Here is a 14,460-nt window from a genome sequence, read left to right as displayed (position 1 = left end):
GGGGTGGGGGTGGGGGGTGGGGGGGAGCACAAGCGTGCCTGCCATTCTGTAAGTAGGTGAGGGAGAGCTAGGAGGGAGTGGCGTTTAAATGGTGCCAAACAACCTTGTGAACCAATACAAAATTGCTGAGCATTCTTTTCTTCAGATTTTGTAGGTTCATGTGCAAATGTTAGAGAAATTAGTTTGAAGCAACCTTCGCACTCATTTGTTAATATGAACGCCTTCAGATCTTCAATGGATTGATGAAGTGCATTATTTTTGGTTAAATGGTGGTGTCATGGACTTGTTTTCTGTGGGGCGCCATTTGGATTATTTGATATGAAGACCTATGTAGCATGCCACGAACATAATATTTGTGTGTCTGTCCTCTTTCATGTAAACTCATGACATTATTGATGTGTATGATTGATTCCAAATTCCTTGGTGGTTTATGATTATGAATCATGACACCGAGCGAAAGGGGTTGAGATCAGTTTGGTACATGCAAATAACCCTTATGTCCTACTTTTTCTTTAATAATTTAGAAAACACTGTATACATGGCCATTCATTTTCAAAACAACTTCAGATCTTAAGGTATTTGTTATGTATTTTACCCATACTGTTAAAAAGCTAACAATGTGTTATTAGTGAATGAATTTTGCCACTCATTGGAATTATGGATGAATTATTCTGAGCAACTTTGGTTTTATGCTCAATCGGTAATTTTTTTAGGTCTTAGAAGCCCTAGATGGAGTTCGCACAAGACCTGGTATGTACATTGGGAGCACAGGACCACGTGGATTGCATCATCTGGTAAATGGAATGCAAGAGATTATGCTTCTGTTTCTCCTTTTTTTTGTTTTCTGTTTTGTGCCTTGTTTGATCGTTGTTTTGGTTGCTGTATGATAGGTTTATGAAATATTGGATAATGCTGTGGATGAAGCTCAAGCGGGTCATGCCTCGAAGATTAATGTAGTCCTTCATGATGACAATTCAGTTAGTGTAACAGACAATGGCCGTGGGGTACGCAGTTTATAAAAATCTGAATTCCATGGTTATTCTATTAAGGAAATAAAGTCCACACTTGATGCTTTTGAAATAGTCAAGAACTATGTGGTTCGGTGGTGAATTTCATGTGTTATGCTGTTGTGTTCATTCTGGCAGGTCATTGTACTTGTTGGGTAGTCAAGTCAAATATATATTTAAGAAATCTCTGTCCTTTATACCATATTTACATGAAATAGCTGTTATTTAACATCTGATGTGCCAAGCAATGAATTACCATTTATGCTCGTCCTTACCATGTTTCATCAAGTCCTTATTTAAATTGACAACATTTTTATTTTGTTGCACACATGTTAGAATCCGTGATAGAATGGAATTTGTTCTAGACTTCTAGGAGCCAAAGGTGTCGATTAATCCATCAATAGGACAATAGGAGGGTTTTATTGACCCTTCTCATCTTAGGAGTTGCATGTCATCTGCCACATTTTCACTGTATGTTTGTCCAGACATGGACAGTTCTAGCACAGTTTTGGTTGTTTGCTTATAGCAGCTGAGGTGTTACCTGTTTACTAAAGCACAGTATTTCTTTGGCAGTCTGATGCACATCCCCTTGCCCGTTTGTCTGATTGGGTGCACTCATTGTAATGCTTCTTTGGCAGTCTCATTCCATCCTTTTATGATCTTAGTTATTAATACTCCATACCAACTGTGATATCTAATTTGCTTGAATAATATAAAGGATTGCTGGATTTCTGTGTTCTAGTTCAAATATTTTTGTTGATTGAACAACTTGCTGATGTTTTCTTGAGCTGTAATTTTTTTCTCTTGTACCTTTTTAGAACTTAAAAGCAAACTTTGGACTACGTAACATGCATCTTCGTACAGCCTCCGTGGAATATCATTTTGTCTGTCATTTAACCAAATTACTTCTTTAATCTATACGTACTGCAGATTCCTACAGACATACACCCCCAGACGAAGAAATCTTGTGTGGAGACTGTCTTAACGGTATACTTCAACCCTTTTCTTTAACCCCATTTTAATTGCTGTGAATTTTGTGGCCTATTTGTTGTAGTTAAGTAGGCGAACCATTGTTTTGCTATTGCATTTACATATGCTTATAAAGCAAAACTGTGCAAGTCTTAACACTCTTCTACTAATTACTATGTCATTTTGTTCTTATTTAGTTATTTTCTGAATTTTGTTAAATGCTCGAATATAGCTGGCATAGAATAAGAAGCAAAGAAGGAAATGTTTGTGAACTGTTTCCACACAAAATGGCTACAAGATGCCATTTTTAGTTTCATTGTTAGTTTAGTTTTCTATTTTGTTGCCTACATTGTTTTGGAGTGTTTGGTTTGAGTAGTCCAGAAAGAGTGCTTTGTTGCCTTAGATTACCACTGCATAAACAAAGTGTAGCCTTTTAGCTGCTCTTTTGTTTGTCAGTATATGGTGCTTGTTTGGTTACATGCACATTCTTAAGCATGTTTATGAACCCTCTTTCATTTCTGAACCCTGATGTTTTTCTTGGAGGTTAACACTTGAAATTCTTTATGTTCAATAACAGTTGTATTTTCTTAATAATTCAGTTAATGCACGCTGGTGGCAAATTTGGAGGTTCAAAGAGTGGTTACAGTGTCTCTGGAGGGCTGCATGGTGTTGGCCTGTCAGTGGTTAATGCTTTATCAGAGGTTTGTATTTTGACCTCTTGTTGGCTTTGAATATACTGTTCTTTGGAAAAATTAAGAAAAAAAATGTATACATAAAATTGATCTATTGGGTGACAGAGTTAGGTAATCTGGTAGCTTCATTTGCTATAATGTTTTTTTTTGTGAGTAGCCCCTAATTAAGTTGTGGAACCTAACCTCCCAAATCCAGATAGCAATAGAATTGAGAAGTAATATGGCAGAGGATTAAAATATTTTTTCTATGGTTTTGCGAGTGTTATGATGTGTAAGGGTAGGTACAGGATAATTGAATCACTGTTAAGGACTACCAGCCCTTTGCAGATTTCCTTTGAGGCAGTGCTAGATGAAAAATTATTTTAACATGTAAACAGATAAGTAATGCAGCTGATGTGAATCACTGTTTGCTATTTAATATTTCAAGACTATTCTAAACTACATGAATTCATAATGCTTAATGGCGTGCCGTTTGCTATCAAAACACCACCATCATAATGGTATATAGTATGCTAAGCAACATTTGCCTGTCATATCTTAACTTACCTGAAAAAGTAACATCCGGAGAAAGAACATGTGTGGTTATATACAATTACGATACAGGTCAGCATGTAATGGACAATAATTCTGTGGGTCTTGCCTCTGCTTTGTACTGTGATTTTAGCTGTAGTGTTAATACTTAATACTGAGCATTTTTGTTGAAATTTTGCCATGATTTTCAATTTGCTTCTGTCTAAGGAAGTTTCCATTATATTGTATTCACTAACATTGCTCCTTTATATGAAAGTAAGTGTCAATGGCATTGTTAGTATGTCTTTGATTTATTACCCCTGCATCTTCTGCGCTTTTGATTCAATTAATCGTCGTGATGTCACTAACTCAGGCACTTGAAGTTACTGTTTGGCGTGATGGGAAGGAATACAGACAAAGCTATTCTCGGGGGAAACCATTGACGACACTAAATAGTATCACACTGTCTGGTGAAACAAGTTCTCGCCAAGGAACACGCATCAGATTTTGGCCTGATAAAGATAGTAAGCTTTTATTCTTCAAAAGAAGTTCTCTGGTCTAAGCACTACCAGTGATGCTGCTCCAGTGATTAATCATTTTTTCTAAATGTAGTATTTACCACCACCATCAGTTTTGACTTCAATACAATCTCTAGTCGCATCCGAGAGCTTGCCTTTCTAAATCCCGAGGTATTGTAATCTTTTCACATAGATAACTTCACTGTTTTATACCAGTTAGGGATTTCTGTAGATTATTAACAGCCTTACCTTATTTATTGGCTAGCTGATTCATAATTTGATCCGAGTTCTGTCGTTATAAGGTTTTAGAGTTCCTTTTTACCGTTACTTGACCCAGGCCAAACCCAGACCTTGAACACATGCTTGTTAGATGATTGAGTAGATTACCTATTTATATTCACCATTTTCATGCATAGGAGTGCATTTCATTCTTTTATTTTCACCATTGTTAGAAAAGAAAGAAAAGTTAGTAGCTGTAGTTTTCATTGATGGACAGATTACACCTTATTTCTGTTCACAGTATAGTAGATTTTGTATATACTTTGCCTTAGTAGTGAAAATATTCTACTCCATCAAATCTTTAGGTTGATAAATGATGATATGTTTTGTGATGAAGGCAGCTGCTCATTGTGAGTATTTGGGGAGATGTACCATAAATGCAATGAAACCAAGTAACAATACGCAAATGTAGCTGCTATGGAAAATATGTTGTACTGATGTGATGGATAATCTTCAGTTAATTTTCATCATGAAATGCTCTAATCTCTTGTCTTTTGCACTTGGTCGTGTATGTTCTGTTTACTTCTTTCTCAGCATGTATCACATTGTACATTTTAAGTCGGTTGCAATTTTCTTTGTTAGGTAATTTTTTTTGCACATGCACACATCATTTTTAAATTATTGTATATGTTTAAAAAATTCCTCTAAGATTTGGTAGCTTTTACTGCCTGTAGCTGTCTTCTTTCTAATGTTGATATGCACACACAGGTTCGCTGTAATATTTGTCATGTTGAAAGTATACCTCTGGTTAATTAAACTTCTCTGTTATATCAGCTGACAATAACCTTGACTAAAGAAGAAGGACACACAGAGGTTCAACATAATGAATACTGTTATGCTGGTGGCCTTGTTGAATATGTTAAATGGTTGAATACTGATAAGGTTTGCCCTATAACATCTGAAGCTACATGTTTTTCATCCAGTTCCAATTTTGCTAAGACTCTTAAAATGTAGGAGTTGTGATTGTTTTCAGTTCTGAGTAGAGAATATAGACTAGGCATAAGTTATTTGTATAGGCTAAAATTGTATTTTCTGCTGGACTCATAAAAAATATTAAAATCTACCTGTACTTAGTTGTTTGTTATATTTTTTACATGCAACTGAAATGAACAGTACTTGAATGTGCTGTACTTAACACTAATGTTGACTTCTTAGAAAATGTTTCGTTGACCAGTGATATCATCTGCTATATTGCTGATTCCAGAATTAGAGAAAAATAAGTTACATTTGCTGGTTTGTTTCAACAAAGTTTCAATAGTTGAATGCATGATTTTGTTCATGTGCTCATAGACTGAACTGGATTGTCTCTGCACTAGTTCTTACAAAATTTTAAATGATGTATGAGCGTGGTTTGTTTTTGTTATAGTTGCTTATTGTATGTATTCTTTATTGTTCTGAAGGGACTAGCCAATAACTTGCACGTTATGTTAGTATTAGTACATACATTATTGAGGCTTGTGCCCCTAAGGCCCTGTTTTGCATAATTTATTATAGTGCAGAACCGGCTTATTAGAGAAACAGGTGAAAAGCACATTCCTGTCTTTGGGCGTAGCTTCTGCTTAATCTGTGTAGAAGCTAAGAAATAACTTGTGCAAACAGGGCCTAAGTTTCACTTTAAGAATGAAGCCATCAGATTGAAGTCTATTGTTGCATGTAACAGGCAAATCATTATGTTTTGCTATCCAGCAACCTAATTCTATTTCTTGGATGTGCTTTCTTCTCTAGAAACCCCTGCATGACCCGATTGCGTACAGAAAGGAGTTGGATGGTATAACAGTGGATGTCTCCCTTCAATGGTAAAATGAATTTCCTCGATTTTTCTTTTGCAAAACTGTTCAGCTATGTTATGTACTGGCACTGCATCATGTCTTTTCATGTTCTGTTTGAATCAGTTGCTAACACAAAGGGATAGTTTGTCTGGTTGAACATATCTACAGTTTTTAGGATATCTTGTCTTCTTTAGACATCTGATTCTTGTTTCCAAGTTTGAAACTTTTTAACATTTGTGTTCTCAAAATGTAGTGCCTTATTCGGCCTTAATCTTTTTGCTAAAATTTTGAGGATTGGGCCTGATAAATTTTTCAAATGCTCATATAAATCTGCCATGCCTTTTTGTCTGGTTTCTCAAGTTGTGGACAGAGTTCTATAGTTTTTAGTTCATGGGCTAGCCTGCATTTATCTTGCATGTTTATGGACTGGATTTTGCAATTGATTACTCTATTTATTCCAAATCTTAGTAATTTGCCTTCTTCTCACGCAATAAACTGTCACCATTTACAGGTGCTCTGATTCCTACTCTGATACAGTGCTAGGATACGCAAACAGTATCCGTACTATTGACGGTGGTACTCATATTGAAGGTCTGAAGGCTTCATTGACTAGAACAATTAATAACCTTGCAAAGAAGTCGAAGACTATTAAGGTGATAAAGTAGTTTCTTTAGTTGCATATGAATGCATCTATTGGCTCTCGTGTGCTCAACTGCAACCTGATGATTCTATAAACCATTTTATTGGAGATTTTTTTCTTAATTGAGTGTGGACAGTAACAACTATATATGTAATGGATCTATTTAACTCTTTGAACTGCACTTTTGAATCCTATTTATCCAACCAAATAAAAATAATAATAAACTATATCTATTGCTCTTTGTAGGATAAAGATATTACCTTGAGTGGGGAGCATGTAAGAGAAGGAATGACATGTGTCATTTCAGTGAAGGTCCCTAGTCCAGAATTTGAAGGTCAAACAAAGGTGACAGCTTGTCTTTGGTGACATGGTTCTTCAAATTTTATCTGATATTTAATGGTTTACCATTTATTCGTATATTTCCTCCGGATGGCCGGTTAATTCTATTTCCATTTTTATTTCACAGACAAGGTTGGGAAATCCAGAAGTACGGAGAATAGTTGAACAATCTGTTCAAGAAAACTTGACGGAGTACTTAGAGCTTCATCCAGATGTTCTGGATTCAATCCTATCAAAGTCCCTTAATGCTCTCAAGGTACATGGTTCTTGTAATATTCAACATGATTTGGAAGAAAAGATATTTTTATTATATTCATTGTTTTAGCAAGATGGTTTCTTAGGAGCTTGTTGGTTATTGTTCTGATGCTGTATGTGATAAACTCTTTTTGTTGCAGGCTGCCTTGGCAGCTAAGCGAGCTAGAGAATTAGTGAGGACAAAGAGCGTGTTGAAATCTTCTTCACTCCCTGGAAAACTAGCTGATTGTGCATCAACTAATCCTGAAGAATCTGGTGAGCAGAAGTTGATATTGACAATCTGTAACACTCTTGGGTTCAAATTGTAGTCTGGCTTAGGCCCCTTGCCACACTTCTTGGCTCTGACATTTGCTGATTTTTAATCAAAATGCAGAAATCTTCATCGTTGAAGGTGATTCTGCAGGCGGCAGTGCAAAGCAGGGACGGGATAGGAGATTTCAGGTAAAATTTGTTCATCTTTTTTCAATATGTTCAACACTTGTACCTACAGCAGGTTTCAGGACTCTGGTTGATGTTCAGACTTCAGAGTTGTAGATTATTAGATATGTATGATGTGGCCTTCTTTGATGGGGAATGCTCCAGCCATTCTTTCCAGATTTCTGGTTTAACCAGCTCCTGTAGTGTTGCATTTTTCAAAGCTTACCATGCATTGCCCTCGTCAAAAAGAAAAAAGCTTGCCATGCATTGAAGTAATTAATTGTAAACGGGATAATAGTGTAATACACAATTTTGCTGCCATCCTCTGCAGACCAAGCATGATGCGTTTATCCTCATTGCACATTCAACTTCTCTCATTGCACTTTGTGTTTATTTAATATTTATTTTATGTTTTCCATGTCTGGTGGCTTCTTTCTAGCTATTTGCAAAATGTATGTAGATATTTTGGCTCCCGAGCATAGGCAATTGCACTTTCTGGGCTTGCATAGCATTATGGGGCTGCCAGAGCCTAGATAATATTGTATGGAGGTACTACTGAGAATTGATATAGTTGCATTATCCCTTCCTTTGTTTGATTGTCTAGAAGTAATTAATATGAGTGGGATTCAAGGTTTGCATGGATACTAATACCGGCAACTAAATTGTGCAATATTAGTATAGCTGGAGCAGTTGGTTGTAAATGGATTCTCTTTCATTTCTTTGGAATCAGTGGTTCCTGGACTTCACTCGAAGCTTCTATTAGTTAGTTCTGTACATAACTCTAGCAATTGCAAAATGTCAGTGGTCAAAGTAGATTAGTTGTCTGGCAGGAATTGACAAATGGCAACAAAATGGTTAGAACTATATGCACTTCATTTGCAGTGCAGAGGCCATTATTCATTACCACACAATATGAGAAGATAATTCATATTTGATTGTTTTTCGACACAAGTGTGTCTGCAGCTTACGTGCCATGTTCCTAGCATTTACTTGAAGTCTATTCATGCCTAACAACTGATTGCAGGCTATTTTGCCTCTAAGGGGTAAAATTCTCAACATTGAAAGAAAGGATGAAGCAGCCTTGTACAAAAATGAAGAGATCCAAAATCTTATCCTTGCTCTTGGACTAGGAGTGAAGGTTGCATACTCTTTTACTCTTTTATCCTGTTATTCTTTTTGGGTCTTATCTAATATATTATACTTTTAGGGTGAGGATTTTAAGAAGGAAGCTCTTCGGTATCATAAGATAGTTATTCTAACTGATGCTGATGTTGATGGTGCACATATCCGGACTCTCCTCCTTACTTTCTTCTTCAGATATCAGGTACTTATCTTGAAGCATCTGCAAACTGAGGAGCATATCTCATCTGTTAGGTTCTGTATTCATAAGAGTTTACATCTTCTTCTTCTTGTTGTTTTTTTTTTGCGAAAGAGTTTACATCTGATTGTGTAGTCAATACTTCTATTGTCATTATTTTACTTTTATACAAGGCTTGCTGGTGGATTGGGTGAATAGGGCTAAAAGATAAGGTTTGATTTGGATAATGCTCATCCAAAAAGGGAATCTAAGATTGTTGGTACTTGGTTAGGATGGGATTTGACCTGAAAGTGAAATCATGTAAAATTGAGGTTGGGAAAAGGTCAAATCCAAAGGGGGTTGTAGGGCTGTTTGTTCATCCTAAAGTCCAGTTAGGGCCTGTTTGGGAGCACTCCACTCCAAAAAAACCAGCTCCACTCCACCAGCTCCACACTTTCCTAGCTCCACTCCACCAACTCTAAAAAAACATGGAGCTGCTGCACGTGTTTGGCTGATAGCAGTGCTCCAGCTCCAAAAATATGAGCACTTGTTGTGAATGGTTTATTTTACCCTTTGTGAACGGACCCACATGTCATACTCTTCTATTTTCTCCTCTCTTCTTCCTCTCTCTCCTCTTTCTCCTATCACTACGCGAACGTCCGTAGAGTCCGCGAACGCGAACAACTTGTGGAACAGCACCCGCGTCGCCGTCGCCGCCGCCGCGTGCCCCTTGCCGCCATTGCCCGTGCCCTAGCTCTGAGCCGAGGCGCCGACAGCCCCTGCATCGGACGGCGAGGCGCTCGCCTCGGCGGGTCTCCAGGACTCCGGCATGGCCGCCGCCGCAGCCGCGTTCTTCAAGATTCGCAGCCCCGCACTCACGAATCCCCCTGCTACTGCTAGAGATTGGGCAGGACACGCAGTGTGGCGCTGCTCTGCTCTCGCACTTGCTGCTGGACGCGGACGCCGAGGCCAGCAGTCCAGCACCCCACCACCGGGCAAAGGGAAAAACAAAGCTTGGAAGTAAGAGAGAGAGAGAGGGAAAGAGGTGGGCGCGTAGTGGGCGCGCGGCGGGAGGCGCGGCAGGGGTAGGCGGCGGGCGCGGCAGGGGCGGGCAGGCGCGGCACGGCGGGGGGCGGGCGGCGCGCGCCAGGGACTGGGCGACGGGAGTCTGTTTTTTTTCGCGAACCGTTATTGTGTAACGAGTGGCAATGGTGGGTAAATACCCACCAACTCCACGAGGAGGTCTGTACATGGGGTTTTTGGAGCACCTATTGAGGTACTCCACAAAAAACGTGGATCTACCCCCCTGCTCCACCTTTTTCCTGGAGCCGGAGTTGCTGGAGCTAGACGCGTTTGGCTGCGAAATTTTCGGAGTTGGTGGAGTGGAGCAATTTTTCGTGGAGTGGAGTGCTCCCAAACACCCCCTTAGTATCCTCTTTGCACTGCAGAAAATCCACAAGAACCAAACAGTGTGGTCGGAAACATGAATCCTCTTCTCCTGGTATTAGTATTAGTCATACCCAATTACCAACTGTTCCTACAGAAGGCTACAATCACTTTCTCACCAATTCAATCCAATATGTCAAAAATGTTCGTGTTGGTTGGTGCTTTTCCTTGTCTGATTGGGTTGTGGTTGCAAAAGTTTAGTTTCACTATGAGTTTTTCTGTTTATCTACTACGAGAGATTTTGCTTTGATCCGGTAACTGTTCTTACCACAAGATGTTGGCAAATGTTTATATTGTGAACAAGGGTTTCATTAGGAACTCATGCATTTTGCAGAGAGCACTATTTGATGAAGGTTGCATCTACGTTGGTGTACCTCCTCTTTATAAGGTTCGTTTGTGACTTCAAACTCTAGTACACTTTATGCTTGAATGACGAATTGATCTTAGTTGTTAAGAGTTGAGTATATATGTCATGGTGTTAGGTTGAGCGTGGGAAACAAGCACATTATTGCTATGATGATGCTGATCTTAAAAAGATAGTTAACACCTTCCCTGCAAATGCATCATATCATATCCAGAGGTTTAAAGGTATTGAACATTTTATTCCGTCCTATATCATCCTGACGTGGTTAATGATCACTTCCACCTCCGATTGACAAGACTGTCTCGTGTTTGTTCCAAGTTTGTTACACCTTCAACAAGTCTTATGTTTCCTCCATGTTTATCTTGTATTTGCTTCTCTGGTGTTGTAATAGGTTTGGGTGAGATGATGCCTGCGCAGTTATGGGAAACTACAATGGATCCTGAGAGGCGGCTGTTAAAGCAGCTTAAGGTTGAGGATGCTGCTGAGGCCAATGTTGTCTTCTCATCACTAATGGGTACCCGGGTAAGCAACAGAAGATTCATGGGAGCACCCCTAAAATAGAGTTTGCGCACCTCGTTCTGATCCTTGTGCTGCACCTTTCCAGGTCGAATATAGGAAGCAACTGATCCAGAATGCTGCAAGCATGATCAACATAGATCAACTTGACATTTGAGTGCATTGAGTAAGGCTGACCCCTTCTTGTATGATAGAAGGTCCACCCGACCAAGCATAGAAGACTTGGTTCTTCACCAGCAATTTATTTGGTGCTAGTGTAGCAGTAAAAGTAGGCTAGAACTGGAACCCGGATGGCAGCGGCTTGCCTGATTTCCTGGTTCTTCCGACACATTTGTGGTAGTCCTGTGATGTGTAATCCATTTTGGCCTGGCGGAGATTACTTGGGGAGTTTGGGGACGTTCCAGTCATGGATTAAGGTAGCTGACACATTGCCACGGATACGGTGTAGCAGACTTTCACCTAGTGAAATTTGCGGTGGATTATTCATTATGCTGCGTCTCGGTCTCGCCTATTCTTTGGTTGCACTGATGACATATCAATTGGTTACCCAAGACATTTCAAACGATTAGTTAGTATGTACGGAGTTCTGGACAGGAGGTTTTGTCTCACAGTTTGGAATTTTGGCAATTTTGAAGGGACTATGGGAATTGTAACATTCTTCCTGTGAGTAAACTTTTGGTTGCATTGCATTGTCATGCAACGAAGAGAACATCGCTTTGACCATCCATGCATCCAACGCGGAACTATTATTTGATTCTCTCGGGTCCCCCGGGTCGCCCCTCTCGGGCGACAAGGGCGGAACCCTTTGATTCTCTCGGGTCCCCCGTGTCGCCCCTCTCGGGCGACAAGGGTGGAACCCGAGCCACCACCGCCACCAAGCCCCTCCACCCTCTTCCAGCCACGTTGCCGCTAGAGTCGGAAGCCCGTGCGGCAACAAGGACGGTGGCGGCGAGACAATCCCGGCTGGTTTTCTCCATAAGGTGTCGACGCGTCGAGGTGCGGGTGGCGGCATGTCGATCTGGCTCAAGCGGTGGATCCGACACCTCCCCCGCCCAGCACTTCCCTAGCTGGATCTGAGAAACGAGGCCATGTGGAGGCGTGCCATGGCGGCGCCACCATCGAAACTCCTTGCGGCACGAGCCATCCATTAGTAGAGAACTGACTTTCGATGCGCTCCCTTTTAATCCTAGTTTAAAGTAGGCCCGGTACAAAAGGGGGTGCGCGGAGCTTTACTCCCGGTTGGTATTTGCAACCGGAACTAAAAGTCACCTTTTGTCCTGGTTGAAAAATCAGCCACCCGTGGGGGACCCTTTAGTCGCGGGTGAAAAAATCAGCTACTTGTGGGGACCCTTTTATCTCGGGTAGAAAGAATAACCGGGACTAAAGGTCACCCTTTTAATCTCGGTTGGTGTTACCACCTGGGACTAAAGCTCACGACACTAACCGGGATAAAATTGGGATAAAAGGGTCTCTCACGGGTGGCTGTAAAAGAAATAAAGCCCTCGGACCCTTTTATCCCGGTTGGTGTTTCCAACCGGGATAAAAGGGTCCCCCACGAATTAGTATAAAAGAATTGGATCCCCTATATAGTCAGATGTGGTGTGTAGGTGGGATGGCAAGGAAGCTACGCGTAAGGCTTGAGGTCGTGAGTTCGAATCCCACGAACCGCGTTTGTACCCTTCCAACCGGGACTGATACTCAATTTTCTACCGGTGATCTGGCTTCCGTCCACGGGGTGTGGCCGCGCATGGTTGCGGCTGCGTCGCCGGGGTGGCCTTACGGTCGTTGTTGGTGGCCTCGTGGCAGCCGGTCGCTCCTGCATCTAATGATCGGCGGTGGCATGGTATGGGACGCGTTTCGTCGACTTTTGGATGCGATGTTATGGTGGGCTAGGTCGGGTATGATGGTGAAAGTCATGCTGGTTTTAGCCGGCTTTGATGGTGACGACGCCTTTGGGTGCCGTTTTCCCTCTTGAGGGCGCCATCAATTTGTCTTGAGCCCACCCCATTACTAAGTCTCCAGGTGAAAACTTTGACCTTGCAAGCAGCCGCGGCAACGACTATCGTTGTTTCCTTGGTGGAGGGGTCGTTTCAAAGATTTTGAGTGGTGGTGTACTTCGTGCGGGAATTGTGGTTGCCCAACTTGAATTCTTCAATAGCTAATGGTATCTTGCTTATCCCTACTGAGGTGTGGATGGTTGTGCTGCGGTTTTGAGTTTGTGGTCAGAGCGTCAATCAGCAGATGAAGTTGCTTTCTTCTTCGTTGTTGAATTGGTTCATACTTTGGTTTTGATTTCACCTATTGAGGAGAAGTTGGTTCATTTGAAGAAGACTTACGAAACAAGACGTATATGTAGATTACTGGAGTAGCTGGTTAGAGAATTTGAGTTGTACTTTTCTTATTTTGTTATTTCTTTTTGTACATCATATCTTCTAGTGTTTTGACTATGTATCCTTTTGGAGCACGTGCTCCTCTGTAATCTTTGTGGTTTGATACATTTTTACAAAAGAATGTCTGAAGCTGTAATATTATCCTCCATTATCTTTAAAAAAGCATCAGATCGAGCGAAGTCGCCGTTCGTGCATCCAATCTAGGCTTTGCCTTCAGGCTGACAGGACGGACTAGGAAAACTTGAGCACAACAAACCCCTGCATATTTACAGCTGAATAGTCGTACACCAAACCCCTGCATGTATACATGATCGAGGAGATGATTTTTAATTTTGCAGCAGAGTTCTTGGTTGATACTGCAAAGTTCTATCTGTAATCTGGACTCGCCTGAATTTGGAATCAGAAGCTGTTGGGGTTCCGGCCCCTGACGAGCTCTGATTTTCTTCGCAGTGAAGTTCTGGGTTCCCAGCGCAATCGGTTTCAATTTCGCTCCGTTAATGTTTCTCCATAACTGAGTTTTCGTATCTTGTTGTACTCATGCGGACGCAGAAATGGGAAATCCTTATTTGGTGCTCTCAGAATACGAACGTGACGGACCGGAAGCCAACCAAACACCGCTTGAAGGAGAAAGAAAGCTTGGACGTGTTAGCTCTCTGGACGCGAACAGAGCCGCGAACACGTCCAGGTGCATACATGCATCTCGCATCTCAAACCGGCCATTATTTTGGGCGGCTGATTAAGGACCCAAACAATTTGAAGTCCCACTGGAGAGGCTGAATTTGTTCGTAGGATGGGGTGAATAGCTCTAGGCATTTTAGGTAAACACTGATGGACAGGGATTTCTGGGCCCCGCATGCATGTTGTTCGGCGTGGAAGAACAATGCCGTGATAGCGGGAAGATGCGCCCGAATGCAGCTCGAAGTGAAAAGCTGATCACAGCAAAGACAGCAGGTTGCATTGAGAGGTGAACTCTACGCCCATAGTCCGTCGGGACATGCTGGTGTTTCTTCTCCAAAATTACTCATCTGTTTCAAATTGTAGGTCATTTTAAT

The 14,460-nt window shown here is 41.1% G+C and overlaps 1 protein-coding gene across 1 annotated transcript in view; it reads left to right on the top strand.

Annotated features, from left to right (window-relative positions):
• LOC101761896 (DNA gyrase subunit B, chloroplastic/mitochondrial) overlaps positions 1-11,527 on the top strand; it is a 13,993-nt gene extending 2,466 nt beyond the window's left edge. The window contains exons 3-21 of the mRNA XM_004967677.4: positions 714-794; positions 891-1,004; positions 1,938-1,994; positions 2,576-2,677; positions 3,552-3,702; positions 3,791-3,867; positions 4,750-4,857; positions 5,701-5,771; positions 6,256-6,397; positions 6,631-6,729; positions 6,851-6,979; positions 7,119-7,233; positions 7,352-7,419; positions 8,420-8,533; positions 8,603-8,719; positions 10,473-10,526; positions 10,621-10,726; positions 10,894-11,024; positions 11,107-11,527. Coding sequence (XP_004967734.1) covers positions 714-794; positions 891-1,004; positions 1,938-1,994; positions 2,576-2,677; positions 3,552-3,702; positions 3,791-3,867; positions 4,750-4,857; positions 5,701-5,771; positions 6,256-6,397; positions 6,631-6,729; positions 6,851-6,979; positions 7,119-7,233; positions 7,352-7,419; positions 8,420-8,533; positions 8,603-8,719; positions 10,473-10,526; positions 10,621-10,726; positions 10,894-11,024; positions 11,107-11,175 — 1,905 coding nt within the window. The 3' untranslated portion in view covers positions 11,176-11,527. The remainder of the gene's footprint in view (positions 1-713; positions 795-890; positions 1,005-1,937; positions 1,995-2,575; positions 2,678-3,551; positions 3,703-3,790; positions 3,868-4,749; positions 4,858-5,700; positions 5,772-6,255; positions 6,398-6,630; positions 6,730-6,850; positions 6,980-7,118; positions 7,234-7,351; positions 7,420-8,419; positions 8,534-8,602; positions 8,720-10,472; positions 10,527-10,620; positions 10,727-10,893; positions 11,025-11,106) is intronic.
• The last annotated feature ends 2,933 nt before the right edge of the window (positions 11,528-14,460 follow it).

This window comes from Setaria italica, chromosome V, assembly GCF_000263155.2.
Source record: "Setaria italica strain Yugu1 chromosome V, Setaria_italica_v2.0, whole genome shotgun sequence".
In the NCBI taxonomy this organism is placed as follows: Eukaryota; Viridiplantae; Streptophyta; class Magnoliopsida; order Poales; family Poaceae; genus Setaria; species Setaria italica.
Note: the sequence above shows the minus strand (reverse complement) of the source record. Positions and strands in the feature narration are given on the sequence as shown.